The sequence below is a fragment of the Azolla caroliniana genome, unplaced genomic scaffold (genome assembly GCF_043228905.1).
Source record: "Azolla caroliniana isolate FFs.n. ecotype wild unplaced genomic scaffold, voAzoCaro1.0.p SCAF_4, whole genome shotgun sequence".
NCBI classification, from domain to species: Eukaryota; Viridiplantae; Streptophyta; class Polypodiopsida; order Salviniales; family Salviniaceae; genus Azolla; species Azolla caroliniana.
The window spans coordinates 24,801,240-24,822,512 of NW_028230439.1; the positions used below are offsets into that span (position 1 = coordinate 24,801,240).

General features: G+C 36.7%; 3 protein-coding genes across 5 annotated transcripts; 2 read left to right on the forward strand and 1 right to left on the reverse strand.

Annotated features, from left to right (window-relative positions):
- LOC147865586 (uncharacterized) lies at positions 1-6,882 on the reverse strand. Of its 2 annotated transcripts, XM_087318431.1 has the most exons (9): positions 6,730-6,882; positions 4,031-4,300; positions 3,457-3,636; positions 2,826-2,990; positions 1,520-1,633; positions 1,278-1,421; positions 853-960; positions 716-767; positions 1-547 (listed from the first exon to the last, which is right to left on the reverse strand). In XM_087318431.1, exons 1-9 carry the CDS (start codon positions 6,850-6,852, stop codon positions 465-467), a joined length of 1,239 nt encoding a protein of 412 aa, XP_087174557.1. In that variant the 5' UTR covers positions 6,853-6,882; the 3' UTR covers positions 1-464. The 2 variants fall into 2 exon arrangements, with proteins under 2 accessions (XP_087174557.1, XP_087174558.1); XM_087318432.1 differs by lacking the exon at positions 2,826-2,990.
- A 6,596-nt stretch (positions 6,883-13,478) lies between these two features.
- LOC147865587 (uncharacterized) lies at positions 13,479-17,931 on the forward strand. 2 transcript variants are annotated; one of them, XM_087318433.1, is made up of 6 exons: positions 13,479-13,805; positions 14,184-14,318; positions 14,427-14,501; positions 14,592-15,776; positions 16,236-16,581; positions 16,907-17,931. In XM_087318433.1, the coding sequence occupies exons 1-6, from the start codon at positions 13,659-13,661 to the stop codon at positions 17,557-17,559; spliced, it is 2,541 nt and encodes an 846-aa protein (XP_087174559.1). In that variant the 5' UTR covers positions 13,479-13,658; the 3' UTR covers positions 17,560-17,931. The 2 variants fall into 2 exon arrangements, with proteins under 2 accessions (XP_087174559.1, XP_087174560.1); XM_087318434.1 differs by having other exon boundaries at positions 16,263-16,581.
- Positions 17,932-18,823: 892 nt separating this feature from the next.
- LOC147865588 (F-box only protein) lies at positions 18,824-21,031 on the forward strand. The gene is made up of 2 exons (XM_087318436.1): positions 18,824-19,107; positions 20,721-21,031. Exons 1-2 carry the CDS (start codon positions 18,923-18,925, stop codon positions 20,842-20,844), a joined length of 309 nt encoding a protein of 102 aa, XP_087174562.1. The 5' UTR covers positions 18,824-18,922; the 3' UTR covers positions 20,845-21,031.
- Positions 21,032-21,273: the final 242 nt, after the last annotated feature.

Below are 21,273 nucleotides of genomic sequence, written 5' to 3' on the forward strand. Positions count from 1 at the left end.
TTTTCCGAAAGGGCATATCAAAACTTGTAAGGTATTTTCAACAGCAAACTTGGCGTGTGCCTACATCTTACTTTTTCATTAGCTATAACAGACAGAAAAGGGCAGATTTGCTATTGTGTATTAATCACAAATTGGAATATATTTGATAAAACAAATACATATAGATGAGATCACCAAAACACCATCACAGAGCAAATAGAATTGATTGGGGGTCATTTGAGGAGCACCCGATGACAATTACGTGAGCAGCACTTGACAACTCGATTGGTGGTATTAATAATAGTGGTAATGAATTTAGCCACTCAATATAGATGTTGCTTCTCTCATCCTTTCCTGGCTTGCTCATGATGCCCATGTAAATGTAAGGTTATATCCTTCAAATCACTATGAGCAAAGCCAGCAAAAATTAGAAATGAAGAGGAATTTTGTGAGCATATATATATATATATCATATTGAAAGAAACTTAAAAACTTCCTGTAATGATTTCTGAGCTCTTCTCACAGCACTTCGGGAGAGGTTTTATAACCTTCTGAACTTGGTCCACTTCTGTATTACATTTACATGGATGACTTCAAAAAACAGAAAAGCTGTTTTTTACATACCTATTATTCTCCTAGAATTTCATATATTACATTGAATCAAAACCATGTGATTGGTTATCTCACAAAGTTCACATCGCCTATCAACAAAAACTACACATTTCATTCACATCACCTCCAAGTAGCACAGCATCATTTGCCAGTGCATCTGCTTGGGTATTATATTCCTGCAGAGTACATGAAAATTTATTTGTTCACAGTTCATCACAAAAAACGAGGATGTAATTTTACATCTTTCTTCAAACCTCTTACCCTTTTGACGTGTGCTATGGAAAACTCTTCAAACAATTTCTCTAGTCTTTTTACTTCCTGGAAGAGTGGGATAATTTTCTCATTCTCCACCTTCCAAGCACCAGTAACCTACAACATAGCATGAATATTGTCTCTCATGGTAAAGATGATCCGTGATTGATATGTAGGGGGGGAACTTCATAACCCCTGAATTTTTGTTATTTTCCCAAGAGCCCTTGAAATAGTGAAAAACTCAGGTATAATTATTCTTTCAGTGATTTACCGAGGTATTTAAGGAAATAACAAAAACTCAGGTGTAGAGATATAGGTTCCTCAATCTCATGTGCAATATCTCACACAGTAAAGATAGCCGGGGCAACCAGAAATGTTTTTATTGCTCATCCTGACCACATAAGTAAGTTTTTTTGTTAGGAATATATATATACCTGAAGGCAAACAAGCTTTGAGTCACCTAGGGCTTTGACCCTCCGAACACCTTTTGATAAAGCAGCATTCAGCCCCAGAATGAGGGAACAATATTCTGCCACATTGTTGGTTTTGTGACCTAGAAATTGTATCACTTCAACAACCTAGAAAGCACAACGGTTTCGATGAATCTATACATTCATGGATCATTTTGTCAAGTACAGAGTATCCCTGTATATAGATTACCAGATAGATAACCTACCACACTGCCATGAGGACATCGAATCAATGCCCCTGCACCTGCTCTACCTGGATTGCCTTTGGATGCCCCGTCAAATTCTATTTGATATACACCTTCAACATTATGCTCAACATCCTGAAAGATGATAGTTTTTATCCTGAGATACATAATTTGATACATATTATGTTAAATAGTAGATACATATCCACATATGGTGCAGAAACCGTATGAAATTGTTTTGGTCCAACTTATTTTCATTAGTCGAATATTAAGAAAGAAAGAAAACAAAAACTCCTCCCTCACTGCAGGCTCAGAATTGACTATAAAAGCGCAACTGAAAACTTTACGCCTAGTTTTGTTCCAATATGCAATCTCTGTGTCTTCTATTAGAAAACTTGCACCTTAAACCATTCCCCAACAAGTATTATATATGTATTGTGCAATGAATACATACACATGGTGAATGAGAGAAAGGTTAGATTTTGTAAACAAAATCAAAGGATTAAAACAATATAAAAGCTAGACTAGAAGCAGAAACCTAGGCTATACAAACTATTATCTCAAAAACTTCATCTACCATATGAACTGTATCCTGCTAATTTTGCATCAAGATCGAGATTTTATTTGCTACCAAGATAAAAATATCTAAAAATAGGAATGATGTTCAGACACAGCATTTCGTACTACGAAATTGATGGTGGTTAATATACAGAACACAGGAAACCTTGACTTACCAGGAGAAACTCTCAAACCAGAAGATGAATAGCCTCCAAAAATTAGTCAACAATGCCTAAATGCATCTCCACTTCCATATACAATTTATATGCAGATAGAAATCATGCTAATATTTCCATTCATTTTACAAAACCCAGTCTATATATTTTCCAGCAAAACAAAACTCTAAAACCACTAAACATTTTTCATGACACTGTTTCATAATGAGATAGTGTGAATAGAAAATTAACATCTCATCTCATGAAAGCATATGATAATTAGTAGAAAATAGATTAGAAATCAATAATTTGGCATGAGTAGGATTTTGATATATGAACTTGCAAGAGCATGAGCATGACTTGAGCTGCCAATCCAGAATTGTCTAGATCCCTACCACCTTTCTTGGCCATACCTGTCCCATTCATGGAGAAATATTCATCATCTTCCTTTTCTTTCTTGAAATTTCTATGTTTAAGACGTCATAAATGCAGAATTACCATTTGATAAGACGTTGACATACTAAACAAGGGCATTTTTTCTCCATTCAAACAAGAACACTATGAATAGGTTTGATAAGTTACAATTTAAGTTAAACTGGTAGCAAGTTCCATACTTGTTCAGCAGTAGAAGCTAAGCCTTGCTCCATTCTAAACTCTGAACATGTATTGCCCAGGTCTCTATGGATCTCTTTCATGCCCTCGTTGAAATAGGGCTCTAAGAAGATTTCCAATTCATCCTCATCTTTGAAGTACACAAACTCGTCATCTTCTGCCAATATCTTCATCATGTTCAAGTATCAGTTTCGTGACTCCATTACTTTCAAGCAGAAAACAGCTCTCTTTAAACCAAGGAAATGAAGTAAAGAAAGTTTTATGTTGATAAAAACCAGCTACAATTCTCGATTGGTTTTTGGTCTACATTTACTATCATCATCAGCTGATTCGAAAAGAGGGATGTATACTAGAGGAATCAACTGCTCCATTTCAAAACACCAATTAGCACAAGACAATGGTCTATGCTAGAATGCGCCATTACTGGAAGGTATATTATCTTTATACTGTGTTTTCTCAAGATTGATGACAATGGCTGTGTATTCCGTTAACAATAACTTTCAATTTTAACTGTGCTATTTTATCAAGATCCTAGGTGAGGCTCACCTCAAAGATTTAACATGCCAAAAATGAGCCTGATTATCATGCTTTACTGTTTACTATGTATGTATCAACAATATGGAAACACGGTACCTTTCTCTCTAGCATTCCACTAAACTTCAAATTTGCTTTCAGCTCCTGAGTATCATGATCTTCTTTAGGAGCCTTGAAATCTTCATCTAGATGGTTAGAGTGAGCCAATGACTTGAAGTATAAATCAAAATCCTTTAGAGAATTGAAAGCAAAAAACTGTTCTCCATTTTCTTCCACCAACTGCACTAAAAGACAGTTCGTCTTACTTCAATCAGATTTTTCATGTGGAAACGAAAAATATCTAGGCAACAGCTCTAACATGATCCTGAGTTTTTCTACATTTACCCAAATGTCCCTACATTTTCATTACCTCCCCAAATGTTGTTGGTCAACCCCAATCTTGAGCAATTACATAATCAACTAATTCCATCCCTTTTTCTCGATTGTATCTGTTATTTGGGTATTTATCCAGTCAACTGATCTCTTTGTTTCTCAATTTTAGGGGTTGACTAGTGGAATTTGGGAAATAATGAAAATTCATGGACTTTGGGAGAAATAAATAACTAAAACTCAGATACGCTTTATTATCACATTGCGAAGATGCTACTAATTTGAGGTTTTTATTTAATAGTACCTTTACAAGGTTTGAACGATCCACAGCAGATAACTTTGAAGGTAGGCTAGATTCTTTCTTGGGTGTCATGATTTTATCAACGAACTGCTGTTGAGAAACTTCTTTAAAATTTGTGGTTTTAGGCCTTACATTTCTAACATCTTTCTTCACAAAAGTTTCCTTCTCTTGAGGAGCAGCACCTTGGCAATCTGTTGAATTTTGGTAAACATAATTTTCTGCTTCCGCACGAGTAGAAAAGGATTTATATTCATTTCCAGGAAATCTAGTAACCTACAGAATCAATGCGCATTTATGAAATTATCATTCCATAGTTCAGAAAAATAAACATTCCAACTCAATATAAGACCATCAAAAAGACTACTTCATTTCATTTTATCTATAGAATACGTATTCTAAGTATCTAAAAGAAAAAGATAGAATGCTTTTAGACTACTTCGCATACATATTCTACATGTATTGTATGCTAAGTATTCTACAACTACATATGCGCTATCCTCGTTAAATGATCCATATATAGTATCTCACCCTCAACTTATACCTGCCATTTAGAAATTTAAATATCTGCATTTTTGTATTTCCCTGTTGAAAGAGCCCACACCTCTAGCATTGGTCATGGGTTGCAAAAAATAACAAGGTCTTTTCTACATTTGGTTATTTTCTTCCATGATATTATATGGCTCATATTAGCTAACCAGAAAATAGGAAAGTTGTCAGTACAGCTAAAGTTGTTGGGTCAACTAAGGGAAATTACAACCATCAGCTTTTCGAGTCTTATACTGCAACCTCAGATTTGTCGAAGGTGGTGTCCTGTCCTTTGCAGGATCCAAGTAATCATCAGAGGCAGGGAAGGAGAAAAACAGAACCAGGCATCAGAAAAGGTTGTCATAGGATACCTCTCTCCTCTTTTTAACATATCCAAAGTAGCAATGGAATGTGGACAAATTTAAGGAGAATGGAAGAGGTGGAGCAACAGAATAATAAAAAACTTTTACAGAAGCTCAGAGGAGGATTCTGCTGTTAGCCGAGTGACAAAGCACATCAGAGGCTGGTAGATCATGTTCACCATGAAATCATGAAATGAGATCTTTATTCTCCCTCCAGGGGGAACTTAATACATGCATACAAATGTTAGAGAGAGATCCAGAGGACAACTGCAGGTTTGGGAGGAATGCTTCTGTGTAGTGCCAATGATCTAGTAACAGTCTATGTAGCTTATTATTCTGCAATGTTATGGATTGAATCTTGTGAATCTTTGGATGCATAGCTTTTTGAAGAGATATATGTAGATCCAACTTAACTTTCACAAGCATGTGTCACTTACCCTACGTTACTCCCCTACTAAAGGATCATGATATACAAGGGAAAACAATGACAATCTCAAAGGCAAAAGAGAGATAGACAGTTTCCGTACATACTTTGTACGAGAGCATCATGGGATACTCCAATCCAACCTCCAGGTGAAGTTTTCCTTACATGAATGAGAACCTACACATGATGCACTTGGTACCACAGGAACCTTTACCCTAGTCTTAAGCCACTAATTGGACTATTTCCCTTTTCTTCGGTTGTATGGACCACTGCATTGAGCCCTTTAATGAACCAGTCAGTCACTTGTGCAAAGGACAGCCACATGTCTTCTTCTACCTTTTGTCTCATGCTCCTCATTTTGGATGGGTATCCTTCTACATCCTCATGCAACCATACGCAATTAGCAAAATCACATTTTCCTTTATTCTTTCACATTCTCAATAGCACCATACTAGAAGGTCACCAAGGGCAGCCCACCATGTCAACTATACACACTATCATGTCTATCTACAATTCAGGGGCGTTACATCAACTAAGTTGTGGTCCGCCTAAGTTTGTAACAAATTATTATATATGGTACATATCGGAACAGCATGAAACCTTCAAAAATAAAGTGTCACTACATTTGGCACATGAAATCTGATATTGAGCTCTATGGATACTTTGAACTATTGGTAATGAGCATAATTTTGTCCAATTGAATCCCAATATACATTAGTTATTAGGTTTTCCTAAGACCATTCCTTTATGTTGTCATGTTTCTTACGTCATGGATGGGCATTTTATGCCCCATTTTTTCAATATTCCGAATCTGATATGTTGTAACTTGTAAATATTTTTTGTGGTTTTCCCCTAACTTTGAGGTTTCCCACCAGGGTCCAGTAATACAATGCATTTCTGAAAACGAGAGTACATGTTTGTACGCATGCATATGCATAGTCGTATGCACATGTGTATATTCTACATCTATGTATACACGTATGCATAGGCATAGGCATAGACATATGTATACGTGTATGCATGTCTGTATGACAAATTAAAACAACTCCAGATGATATTACGTCACCGTCATCATGAAATCAACAATCTTATAATAGGTATATGTGCATGTACATATATGAACATGTACACATACAAAACGATTCCTGGTGAAATTATCTCACCATTCATTTTCAGGTCAGATCTTTATGAACCTAATGTCATATGCAAACAACTCAGAAAACTCAAACCAAGCTAAATAAATTATATTTTGTACTTGGGGATAGGATTATGAATGCCAGGCTCTCTCGACCTCTATCTCTATTTCTCTCTCTCTCTCTCTCTCTCTCTCTCTCTCTCTCTCTCTCTCTCTCTCCCTCGCTCGATTATAAGAAGAATTTATGATTATCTACCTGTCGTTTGCAATCTTCCCAATCTTCATAGACTCCTGGAGTAAAGCCATGCCGAACACCATAGAAGCACGCCTTCCTCTTGGGCATCTCGATCACTGTCTCTGTATATATATATAAACACATGTATGAAATTCATATATATAAACACGGTCATGGATGGATATATCATGTATGTATGTATGTATGTATGTATGTATGTATGTATGTATGTATGTATGTATGTATGTATGTATGTGTGTGTGTGTGTGTGTGTGTATGTATGTGTGTATGTATGTATGTATGTATGTATGTATGTATGTATGTATGTATGTATGTATGTATGTATGTATGTATGTCTGTGTGTGTGTGTGTGTGTGTGTGTGTGTGTGTATGTATGTGTGTGTGTGTGTGTATGTATGAGTCTATGTATGTGTGTATATGTGCACAATGTTTTTTGTTGTTGTAGGATATGGCACCATTTCTGTAGGAGAATGTGAACCACAATGTTAAATGTCGATTTGTCAAGCAACTAGCCTAGTTGACATCCATGTAGCCTTCTTCAACTTCATAGAAGATTATGTGATCTGCATTTGTTGATTCCATATTGCATCACTTGCATAGTGCAAGCCAAGCATCTGAACCATCACATAATGCCCACTTGAATTGGTAAGAAGGTTGACCATGTAGCTAATATCAAGGAGGTTATTTGTTATGCAAATAAGGCTTCTGACCAAATGTTCTCCTTTGGTTACTAGGACATCAACATACATGTGGATGAACATCACATGTCACACATAGAGGGAGTTGTCCAACGTAAACATGTGGACGTCGATGTCATGTAGGTATTACATTATCTTTGAGTGCCACACCCACTTGACTTGCTCGAGGCCATAGAAGGACTTCCACTTGAATCCAAGTGGTTGTTTCATGCACATCTCTTCTTTAAGCTCTCATTGGGTCTCATCAAAGTCAAGGCCAAAGGTTTTTGCATAAACCTTGGTGATAAGCTTGTCTTTGTAATGGTTGATGAAGTCGTCAATCTTGTATTCATCTTTTGGACCTATCAACAATTGATTGCATTCTTGTGTGGCAAATGCACGAAGAGGTTCCACATGCTCTATTGCTACGTCTCTTCATTCAATACTTTTGCCCAAAGAGAATCGTGGCATACTTTGTTGAAGCTTTCCCTCTTGGGGATGTCTGCAACTTTCATCATGAAATAGTAGTATTCTATCATGTAGTCACATGTAGGATGATAAGGGGTAGGAATAAGGAGGAACAAAAGGCCTCCAAATGTGGAAGCCGAGTAGAGAGCCTACGCTTGAGGTGATCGAGCATAGGCTTGCATAGGAAGCTAAAGATCAAGCATAAGTTGTTGACGTCATCCTTCAACAAGGTATTGTTTGCGTAAGTTGTTGAATTTGCATTTTAACTCGAATAACCCGTCTTGTGTGTTCAAAGTAGACAATGTCGAAATGTTAGTTGTTGGAAGACAATACTCAATGATTGGGACAACATGTTTGAAGAAAATGTGTTGGTTGAGTTTGTGATCTCAACATATGCCACCCAATTTGCACTCATTTGGAGGTTATTGTTTGCATGTGGACAAGTTTTTCAATAGAAATATTGTTTCCTTCTTCCCAAGGTCTGAAGGTCTTTGGAGTGAAATTGCTTCTAACACAATCCCATATAGGTGACTTAAAGTGTTCTAAAGTATTTGGAGTATTTGAAATAGTGTTTTTTCCCCGTCGTCGTCGTCTCTTCACAAAAAGCTAATGACGGACTAAGAATGGTTGACAAAAAAATCAAAATATGGGAGATATGTAACCCTTACCCATCTTGGAGACACAATCATGAGCCACCAAGGGACGGCTAGAAATTTTCAACTGGAATAGCCCAATAGGCCCCTTTTCTTGACATGCTATGAGGCTCCGTGCAAAAAATTAGAGTGAGTCAAGCCCATCTCACCACAGAGCAACAACAAATGTTTGGATAATCTATCTATTTAGTGGCTTTGCCGTCACCAAGGAAGGAAGCCCTAGGAAGCATCAAAACAAGAGAGTATGAAACGATAATTGCTCTTACGCTATGACAATCTCACTAAACTTACAAAAACCAACACAAATTAGTGCAATAATTATAAGACAAATAGATACTTTGTGGAAAACTAATGCCATCCTTTACAAAGCAAGCTACTTAGAATAAGGAGGTCTCATGATGTTGTTCTTTATCACATCAACCTAACACATTGAAGGTCTCTAGTTCGAGGCCATGAAAAAGTTTTATTTCAATTCCTTTGTCAAAAAGATCTCATGGCATACTTGTTTATCGCATCAATCTAACACACTAATGGCCTTTGAAAATGTAATGTGATCATTTTGGGGAAGAACATGGTGGTCTCATGGTGGTGTTACTTATCAAATAAGTCAAACACACTAAAGGTCTCTGGTTTGAGACCATGAAAAAGTTTACTTTAATCCATTGTCAAAAAGTTCTCATGGTATATTTGTTTATCACATTAATCTAACACACTGAAAGCCTTTGACAATTCGTACCAGAGCAAACATGTAGATAGGATTACATTGTCGTGGTGTGTGCTACACAAGCGAGACAAGTGAGGATTTGAGCAAGATAATATGTGATGATTTTGGCAAAAAACAATGAGGTCTCATGGTGTGGTTGGTTATCACATCCGTCTAACACACTAACACATTGAAGGTCTTTGGTTTGAGGATAGGTGAGCCATGTAGAAATTTACTTTAATCCATTGTCAAAAAGTTCTTGTGGTATAGTTGTTTTAATATGCGGTTAGAATTGTGTTGTGTGCTACTTAAGTGGCACAAGGGAAGATGGATGATTTTTTTGAAGAATAAGGAGGTCTCGTGGCGTAGTTGGTTATCACATTAGTCTAACACACTGAAGGCCTCTAGCTTGAGGCCATGAAAAAGTTTTCTTTAATCCATTGTTATAAAATTCTCGTGGTAAGAATCGTGTTGTGTGCTACTCAAATGGCAACAAGGGAAGATGTATGATTTTGGGAAAAACAACAAGGTCTCATGCTATCGTTGGTTATCATATCAATCTAACACATTGAAGGTCTTTGGTTCAAGCTGAGGTGAGACCATGAAACAATTTCCTTTAATCCTTTGTCAAAAAGTTCTCTTTGTATAGTTGTTTTAATAGGTGGTTAGAATCATGTTGTGTGCTACTCGAGCAACATCGAAGAAAGATGGATAAATTTGGTGAAAATAACACATCACATCAGTCTAACACAAAAGGTCTCTAGTTCGAGGCCATGAAACAACTTCCATTATTAACCCTTTGTCATAAAGTTCTAGTGGTATAGTTGTTTTAATATGTTGTTAGAATTGTGCTACTCAAATGCCAGCAAGAGAAGATTGATGACTTTGGGAGCAAGGAGGTCTCATGATGTAGTTGGTTATGACATCATTCTAACATGTTGAAGGTCTTTGGTTAGAGCCCAAGTGAGGTTATGAAACAATTTTCTTTAATCATTTGTCAAAACGTTATCACGGTATAGTTGTTTTAATATAGCTAGAATTATGTTGTGTGCTACTCATGATAACAATGGGAAGAACATCGAGGTCTCATGGTGTAGTTGATTATCACATCAGTTTAACACACTGAAGATCTCCGGTTCGAGCCAAGGTGAGGCAATGTAAAAATTTACTTTGTCTAAATGTTCTCGTAATATAGTTGTTTTAATAGGTGGTCAGAATTGTGTCGTGTGCGACTCAAATGACAATAAGGGAAGATGGATGATTTTGGCAAGAACAAGGAGGTTTAATGGTCTAGTTGGTTATCACATCAATCTAGAATTGTGTTGTGTGCAACTCAAATGACAATAAGGGAAGATGGATGATTTTGGGAAGAACAAGGAGGTTTAATGGTCTAGTTGGTTATCACATCAATCTAAGACACTGAAGGTCTCTAGTTTGAGCCTAGGGGAGGCCATGTAAACATTTACTTTAATCCTTTGTCAATAAGTCCCCGTGGTATAGTGTTTTAATATGCGATTAGAAATGTGTTGTATGCTACTCAAATGGCACGAGGGAGATAAATAATACATCAACGAGGTTCCACGGTGTAGTTGGTTATCACATCAGTCTAACAAATTGAAGATCTCTCTTGGTTTGAACCCAACTGAGGCCATAGAGAAGTTTACTTTTATTTGTTTTAATATGTGGTAAGAATCGTGTTGTGTCTAGTCAAGTGACACATCGGAGGAATGTTGATTTTGGCTCTCATGGTGTAGTTGGTTATCACATTAGTCTAACACATTGACAGTCTTTGGTTCAAGCCCAGATAAGGCCATGGAAAAGTTTACTTTAAGTCTTTGTTGAAAAGTTTTGGTATAACAGTTTTAATATGTGGTTAGAATCGCGTTCTATGCTAGTCAAGTGGCACAAGGGAAGATGGAGGATTTTGAATGATAAGGAGGTCTCATGGTGTAGCTGGTTATCACGTTAGTTTAACACCTTGAAGGTCTTTGGTTTGAGGCCATGGAAAAGTTTACTTTAATCCTTTGTCAAAAAAGGTTATTGTCGTATAGCTGTTTTTATATGTGGTTAGAATTGTGTTGTGTGCTAGTCAATTGGTACAAGGGAAGATATTAGGAAAGAACAATGCCAGTATACCACAATGAAGGTCTCTAGTTCGAGCCCCGCTGAGGCCGTCTAAAAATGAACTTTAATCCATTGTCAAAAAGTTTTTTGTGCTATAGTTGTTTTAATGTGTGGTTAGAATCGTGTTGTTTGCTAGTCAAGTGGCACAAGGAAGGAAGGATGATTATGGGAAAGAACAAGTAGGTCTCATGATGTAGTTGGTTATCACATCAGTCTAACACGTTGAAGGTCTTAGGTTCGAGCCTAGGTGAAAAAAAAATCCTTTAATTTTTTGTCAAAAAGTTCTCATGGCATATGTAGTGGTTAAAGAAAGTCATTTTGTTAAAGAGTTCTCATTGTAAAGTTCTTTAAATATGTTGATAGAATCGTGTTGTTGTTTTCTGCTACTCAAAGGTGCTTAGCGTGTGTGCTATAAATGAGTACGAGCGCAATAGATAATGTGCACAAGCTAGCAACAAACGAGGGCACGAGCAAACAACAAGTGTGCGACAAGCAAGGCATGCGCAAATTTGACCATCTCTCTCTCTCTCTCTCTCTCTCTCTCTCTTTTGTTGAAATTGCATGTCAACCTCTCTCTCTTTCATGCGCTCAACGCTATTAAATGGCTACATTAACCAAGGTTTTACACAAGTAACTTTCTTGTACTCCAAATTTTAAATTGAGAGCAAATACTTATTGTGTCGTTACAACAAGAATACCCTTTGACATGAGGTAGCAACAAAATGGAATTACAAAAGAAAAGAAACAAATAAACTAGGAGGAAGGTCCTCAAGTTTCAATGGCCTAATCTCATAACGAAGGCCACTTCGCCTTACGTTGTCATGGCTTTCCCCTCTCTTATATACATCCTCATCTCTCCATCCGCTGCACTCCTCTTTTGAGCAAGAAGATTCCTCAATATCCTCATTCAACCTATGCAAACTAGTTTGCATATTTTTTTTGGGTAGCACATGCGACATGAAAATTGTATCACAAAAGTCTAATGTATTGAAGGTAATTGGTTTAATCCCTAAAGAAGCTTTGGTACTCAAGTTTTGTCACAAATTTATTGTAGTGTAGTTGGTTCTTATATCAATACGACACATGTTAAGTGTCTGAATGAACTTGGGCAAATGCATGGATAGGTTTGTTGGCATTTTTTTGTTAGAAATGTCTCATGGTGTTGTTTGCTATCACACCATTCTAGCACGATGTCTTTGTTCACATTTATCAAATAGTGACCAACATAAGTTGCCCTTACAACATACAAGTTATACATTCAAAGTGGACTATGTCTAATCCTTGGTCGCTGAACAACAACTTGATGATCAAGATAATATATTACAAGAGAATATATTGGTTGATATTGGGATCTCAACATAAGCAACCAAGTTTGCATTTTTCTAGAGGTTATTGTTTGCATGTGCAACATCGAAGCTACATTTTACACATATATAAGCCACAAAGGCCTTGTGCTATGGTTTGGTTATCACACAAATGACACGATGAAGGTCTTTTATTCAAAGTTGAAAGAAGGCATGGATAGTTTGTTTTCGTTATTCATTACAAAGGCCTCATGATCTAGTTCATTACCACATCAACTATATGTCACTACCAATTGGTATCCACCACTAACCTTTCCATACAACCAATGTTCAATATCGTCAACATTTTATTCAACCCCTTTGCTCTAATATAGTCACCTTGTTCGGAAACTCGATAATATGGTAAAAACTACTCTAAAAAGCGACGGGAGCAACCAAACTCTGGTGTGAAAACAATTGTGATATTTAAAGTAGTTAAACATGGCAGACCATACTTTTTAATTCAATGGGATAAAACTTTAAATAAAACTTTACATATTTACACGTGATACCCCCAAGGTGTTGGTAAAAACATATGTATAGAAAGTTGAAACTCGTCAATGCATTTGAAATTACCTACCCCTCTAATTTTCTATTGTAATTCGTGAAATTGTCGAGAAACCCGTCCAAATGTATTTATAGAACATGAAGATACCCTTGCAACGTATTTTTGAAATTACCAAAATACCCCTCCAACTATATTTTTGAAATTACTAAAAATTACCCCTCGCAATTGGTTTTCAAAAATTTCGTTTTCCCGCCTTTTTCTCTTGACGATGAGTTTGCATGGCTTTTGGCAGCGAGCTCGGCAGAGAAAGTGAGAGCGATCGGCATGGATATGGCGACGACGATCTAATTTCTTCTGTAACAACCAGGGAGGTTGGATATAGAGATGGATTAGCGAGTGTCAGGCGAGCGGGGATGGATTAACGAAGTATATCTGATTTCTGCGTCGACTTTCATGGGGATGGATTTGGCGATGAATAGATGCTCAAAGTCTGATAATCCTCGTATGAAGGCGAAGATTATCTATGCTGTACAGAAGCTCTCAGAGACAAAGACATGCTTTCGGATGCTTGAACACGACCTCATGAAAGGCATGACTGAGGTAAAATAACAGAACCTCTATCTCTCCTTTCTGTATTCTCTGTATGTTCTTCAATGTAGGGATCATCAAAGTTCCAAAGCGTTCACGTACTCTGAGAGCAAATGACCTCCTCACAGACTCCGAGATGGAAAATTTGAGCCTCACTGTAAAGAAAATGTTTTAATCAAGTGTATCAGCTCCATTATTTTTCCTTTGTTAGCGAGAACGTTTTTCAAATATTGGTGTTATGGAAGTCAGAGAAGGGTAATATGACCTTTTCTTCAAGAACAGTTTTCAACTCTCTGTAACTCTTGGAATTTTGATTGTCACTTAATAGTGAGAGATGGAGGATTTCACCTGCATTGTCAGTGAATATCTTTGGATTATCTGATTGCACAGGCCAAAGAGATTTTCACCTCGATGTCAGTTCCTTTGATGCAATTGGTTGGGTTGAAGGTGCAGGAGTTGGCTGAAGATGGACGTCACACATTTGTCTCACTTTGTCCTACTTCTGAGGCTCTTCTGGCATCTACAGTATGTAAAAGAACCTTTGTATTTCCACGGAGAGGCTCTCAAGTTTTCAACTTTCTCGAATGATCTCTATTACAGTATTATCTTGTTTTTTGAAATTTTCTTATGCAGGCATCAACATTATGCGCACATAATAAGGCCTTATCAAGGTTCACACTAGCTGATGGATGCATTTACGGATTTGAGGTTCTCTATTATAGTCTTACTTATTTTAATAAAAACTCAGATGTGAGAGAAACAATCTGGTTTGAATTTCTTACAAAATGCTGAATCTAGGAAGAAAACATGAAGGCCAAGGCGGCTCAGCATGTTGCAGATTTTCTTGCTTTGCAAAAAGAACAAGTGCATCAGTTGTTTGGAGTTGTAAAGATGGTAGAGAAGATTGTAAGGTCATTAGAAGAAGCCATCGGAAATTTATTTCGGACATGTGAGGAATCCTTTGAGTCACTACAGAGATCCAGTCTTATGCACATCAAGAAACTTCACCAAGAGGTTGTAGACATGAGAAAACAAGGTTGTAACACATCATATCGATTGCGAGTAGCAGAGCAAAGCTATCAGGCATTGATGTCTCTAGTTGTCAAGTTGCAAGATTATGGAATTCATAAGGTTAAACAGAATCTCTGTGATGTGAAAATTGAGGTAGAAGAGATGGTGAATGAGTTGGCTAATAACATGTGCCAGCCACTCATAGCTTTTGTGAAAGAGCAAAAGACAAATAATGAGGCTGCTTCAATTGTCTTAAAATTGCAAGGTCTTGTGGAGCACTTGGATTATTCCAAAATTTCTTCAGCATTTCAGATGCTTTCAACTGAATATGATAATGTACGTGCTCAGGCGAAGAGTGTAGGATTACAGCTTGAGGCTCAGAAGGTAGAGGTGGAGGTTCTCTTTAAAGAAAGAGAGTCTATGTGCAGGTCTCTAAAAGAGAAAATGAGAGATATGGAGAGTTTGAAAAAAGCCTTGGAGAAGGAAACTACTGAGAAGCGGGATCTTAAATCATTGTTAGATTCTGAGAGGTTGAGGCCTTCTACAAACGTAGTGACACTAAGGCAGACAGAGGCAAAGCTATCAGAATCTTTGGAACATCTTAAAGTAGCAAAAGAACAAATCGCAAACGAGCATTTGAAAATAATCGAAGCTTGCGAGAAGTCTAGAGATCTTTTTAATGAATTATCAAGGATAAAAGAGAGGATGAGGCAGGTGGATGGAGCTCTGGCAATCAGTGGATCTGTAAATGTCTGCAAGGTAATAGATATTGCCAAAAAGAGTGCAGAGAATCAATCATATGCCTCCTTGAACTCTGCAACCGTTCAAGCTAAAATTTTGCAAGACATTGGTCAACATGACCAGCATTCTCTTCTTTGGTGTCAAATATCGGAGCTTTTCACAAAGGGAATGAGTGAGACGCTGTTGTCAGACAAAGTTTTGGACAACTCCCAAATCTGTCAACTATCTGCTGTAAGAGAGCACTGCACTAACCTGAGTGATTAATCAATGTTGTTAGTTACCTTGAATGCATTAATTTAGTATTCTTCAGATAAGCGGTGCCTCTCAGAGGAGGTAGTTCAGTGTGTCGAGAACCATAGCGAAAAGGGCAGTTGTTAAACCTAAATTTGAGACCATTGTCTTTCTGTTTTAGATTATAATTTATAAATAATTAAACTTTTAGGTATTATTATTATTATTATTACGATGCCTACTTTATAACTGCTTTGTGATCTCTATTCAAACATTAATCAATATTTTATCCTATTATCTGCATTGTTTACCCTATTATTTTATCTGTCAATTCATAAATCATCGATAGATTTACAAACAAGAGTCCATGAGTCACGTTGTGGTATGCATGTAATGTCTAGTTTAACAATGAACGCTTACAGCTCATAAGCCATTGACTGATGAGATAATTGTATCCAGGAGAAAGAAGATGCCATGTTGTTGCAGATTAAAGATGCACAAACTTTCATGGAGAATGCTGGCCAGAACCTATCAAAGGCAGGTTCCTTAACCAAAAGCTGTTCCCCATATGTTATGTTATTGGGCTTGAGAAACAAATTTCCGAAAGCGAATCCTACATGTAGAAATTCTCATTCTACATCATATTTTTCAGCACATTCAATATGTTTTCTCTTCAAACAGTCAAACAATTGCAAGAAAGTCAATATGGCCGAGTATTCAGAAGTGATTCAGCTCTGCTTCCAAAGGCTGATGGAAATGGTGTCTGAAGTTGAACGACGTGTTCCTAACTCAAGCAAATCACCAGGTTCTTGTTCTAATAATAGCTTATATTAGTAGTGAGAAACCTCAAATTGTTTTAACATAACGTATATTATTATTAAGACATCTCTATAAGAGGGGAATGCTCATAAATCTCAATAACTTTTCTTACGAGTGGGAAATCTCAATATGCTGTGGAAACCTGCAAATGAATGTGTATCTCCAATAGTTTGATTGCTTGTCAGAAATCACAATATGAGGTGGCTAAAAGGAAACGTTAATGTACAGTAACCTGGTGGTAATTTCAATCTGAGGATGAAATTCGACAATAAATATGGATTGATCTTATAGTGTGGTTTAAAATGTTTCAGGTTCACCGACTCAATTAGTCGTTGCTGTGGCGATGGTAGCGATGTTTCAGAAAATGTTTGAGATTTCCAGCCAAGGTGAGTCAAAATGTTGTAATGCTCAACATCAGCAGCATGAGAGTAAAGATCTGATTGAAGATGAAAATTCTAACGGTGGAACAATATGCTACAAGTCTGTTGTAACTTCTGTTGGTGAATTATCTGGTAACAAGCGGAACAATACAAATTTTGCTACTCAGTATGATTCTACACAGGAGTTGTTGAGTGCCAAAAGATTGCACACTTGTGATTCTGAAATCATAGAAATCAAGGATCCCATGGAATGTGAATCAACTGTAGTTGCAAAAGGGAAAGGGGTGTCTGAAGGAGACAGCAACAATGCTAACATACAATGGGAATGTTCCTCAAGATGTAGAGAAAACAAATCTTCTCTGGAAGGGCAAAATGCAGCTTTCCTTGCATTAGAAGGCCCTCAAATGAATTCACGTTGTCCTTATGGAAAGGAGCTTTGGCAGTTGTTGGAACTAGGGAGTACAGAAGACGGACAAGAGTGTGAAAAGAGTGAGAAGAAACTAATAAGTACAATAGTGAGCAAACCATCGGAACCGTTAAGCAGAAGGACCTCTTCAAGGTTGCGATTGCATAACATCAAGTAGCCTGGTATTTAAGTTGTATAGAAAGGATGCTTATGCTTTATTATACTCCAATGTAAAGCATATGTGAATTTGTCTCTTAATGTTTATCTTTTCCATCAGTTTTTGTCTTCAGGCTTTCATACTAAAGCAAGATTCTGATACTGATAATATAGAAAAGGAGGCAAGAGGGGAGCTAAAAAGTCATATTTTAGAATTAAAAGAGATATATCTCTAAATTGTTTGATTTATTTATCACTAAAACAAGACGTGACATCCATAGCAGGGTAACCTCCATGCGATGGTAATTGAATAAAAAGACTATAATAAGCAAGCAATACAATAATTTTAAAATGTTTAAGGTTCAATGCATATAAAAAATCTCAGATTAGTTCGGATTAGTTTTGGTAATCTTAAGTTTTTAATATTTGTCCTTTTTTGTTGAAATTGGAGAATGGTCTTATGGCTGCAAAAAATGTCCGTTTGTTTAATAGACTCCATTTTGGTTATATAATAGTTTTTTATGCTGAATTGTAAATGTATTGCTACGAAGGGTTTTTTGGTTATTTTATAACTAGAGTCGTCTGGAATTGCCCTTATTTAATGAACCTAGTCAACGATCTTATTGGATTTTGGGACGATCAGAAGCTTAGGTTTCAAACATTAATGGAAAAAATTGTCTTGTCCACAACTTTTCAAACTAGGCTTGTGAATCCTCATTTCTAAGTTGTAACCCTTCTTCAAGGCATTTCTATTCATGCACCGCAATTGATGTTCCTTGGAGGGAGATGCCACAATGTGTTGTTTTTTCTCTCTTCTCACCCTTCTAGTTTTTTGGTGTAGCACAATTTTTTCATTGTGCAAATCCTCATCTTTTCATCTTCATAAGTTTGTAATAGAGTTCCTTATAAAAGGTGTGAGATGGTGAATATCTAATTTGAGCTTGTAAACTTGGAAAACTAATTAAGAGGCCTTGTCACAAATATTCAAAAGCTCATAGGTGGATGGATTACAATAATGACCTTTGGAATTATGCTTGGGAGCACTAATTAAAACCATGATCAATAATAGAACAAGCCTATTAAACAATTAGGGTCCTAAATTGAGATGAATTTGGCAGCCATTTCCCTGACTAATTAAGAAAACCTCTACTTTCTTATGGAATGGGCAGAAGCTTTCTCCTACCGGCTAACCCAAGCAAGAAGATTAGTTGAGCTAGACATTGTGGCCTCGGAGCTATAGTATAAAAATACATACATGATACATACATACATATATGTACATGTGTGCGCCCGCGCGCGGGTGCCCTCGAAGGAATTTCATATAATCATAACCTTTGCTTAAGCTCATCCTCATCGGATTGTTTTCATCATTTGAAACCCTGGCTATGGGAGAACCAGTACAGGAACCGAATCAGGAGCACAATCCGAATCCGAGTCAAAGTCCAAATCAGAATCAGAATCGGCTGTGTCGGAGATGTAAATCTCTATACGATCCTGTGGCCAATTCGTCACTCTCCTGCAGATTCCATCCTTCCTTCTTTGTCTCTCGGAGGCACGACGACCAGCAGAGGTAAGTTTGTATCTGATACAATCACCTCCTATATTTGATTTAGAAATGAATAAATATACGAAAAACACGAAAGAACAGTGCTTTTCTGCCAAAGAAAACATTCCAGTAGGGGTAGGTTTATTTCTGTGTGCCTTGTAGATCATTCTGTATTTTCATTTCATAATGGTTGTTCACTCCTTGAATTCATTTTCATCGGGTGAAGAATCTAAATGAATTCTGATTCAATTCCAGAAGAAATTGTCATATTATCAAGGATGCTGAAACACAACGTGAGCATTGCCTTTCTATCATCATCATTCATGTAAGAGATATTTTTTAGGTATATTTGCAAATGATATCTTATATATTCACAAAGACCTCATTAAAGTCCTAGAGTTCAAACGTATGCACATATATGCATGATGGTATAGTGGTACATTAAGGTTGTGGGTTCAAGTTCAGGCAATGGCTTTGGTGTTGCATGGACCATAAGAACTCTCATGCATTCTTAACAAATTGCTCACGAAGACATGGGGCCAAGCTTCTCGCGTGGGCAGCAGAATCAAATGGGACAGATATACATATTCTTCTGTCAAGAGATAGGCTTGCATAAAAGGAATGTGTTGGATAGTGATTGAGAGGGGACTTTTCCCTGTAATCTTTTATACGGGCTGGATTATATATATATATATATATATATATATATATATACACACACACACACACACACTTCAATTTTTCCAAGACTTTTATATGATTACACAAGAATGGTGGCAGTTAAAATTTTTGTTGATGATCTCCTTGTCCAGGACCTACTAGATTTACTTAAATTCATCTGTCAGATTCTTACCTATTTAGGCCAGGCATTTGATAGATTCTTTGCACCAGCAATAGCGCGGAAACATAACATCTTGCATTTAGATCTTTAGAATCTTGCAAGAGAGCATATTTAATCTTACATGAATCCTTTAGCGTTCCAATACCACTATATATGGAGTCATCTAACATGGTTATTTATGGTTTGAATCCACTTGTCGTTATTTTACCTGTATTCATAATTGGTTTCATTTCTATTTGGAATCTCCACATTCCTTCACCTCTCCATCATGTCCATAAATGTTTACCAAATAATGTAGCTAGCCCATTTGGTTGTTTTGTTGCTCATTCCCTTGTGCACAATTTGTGATAAATAAATATAATGATCTGCAGATCTGGAGGGGTAAGTTTCATTTGCTATATTGCATGGTTAAACCGCTGAACTATCAACTGGAATGCAAAAATCTCAATTTATTTCGTTTCAAGAATCTACATTTGAGTATTTGAATGGATAAGAGCATCTCTCTGATGTTAATATGAACTAATTAACGTGCATTTATCATCACTTATCAATGTTATGCACATTGTTACTCCTAAGCTATATATGTCATCTGCAAGCTCAAAAAGATGACAGATTCAACACTTATCGATGGTATGCATGCTTTTGCTCTGAATTTTTTTCTGTCATCTGTGAGCCTGAAAAGATGATGGTTCCACCAAATGTATTATGATCCACACGTGATAAAGAAAACTGGATATTTGGATCTTTTAAGTGTTCATGGAGATATAGTTTCACATATGTTACTATTTGCTAACAGATATTATGAGTTGAAACCTGATGACCCGCCATATGCAGCAAAATTCTATGATTGCTGTGGTGCAGAAGACCCTGCCATCCCTGGCTGCTGTACTAGCTTTCATATATCTTATGATGATCCATGAAATTTGATCAATAAAAGGTGTTCTAGTAGCAGACAAGTATATTAATTAATGTATAGTGTTTTTTTCTTATATCCTCATTTTTTTTACAACCATGGTAAGATCCCTATGTAAAAATCAATTTCCTTCTAGTACTAAAATGTAAGAACTAAAATGATTAATAGTATTCCCATTTTCCTTCTTCTTAGGACATTTGCTAGTACTAATTTTGTTTGACAGTGTGGAAAGTATAATTTTGCAGCTTGGAATGTCTCTCTTGGTATTTGGCTGCTGTGAGGTGGTTTGATGGGTTTTTTACTCTAAGTTGGTTTAGTTTGAACTTTATATTGATCTTGCATTTGAAAGCAATTCTTCAAAAAGAGAAAATTCTCCTTCATATGTTGTGAATTAATCAGTTTTAGTAATTTGAACTATGGGAGTTTGGGCATTGTA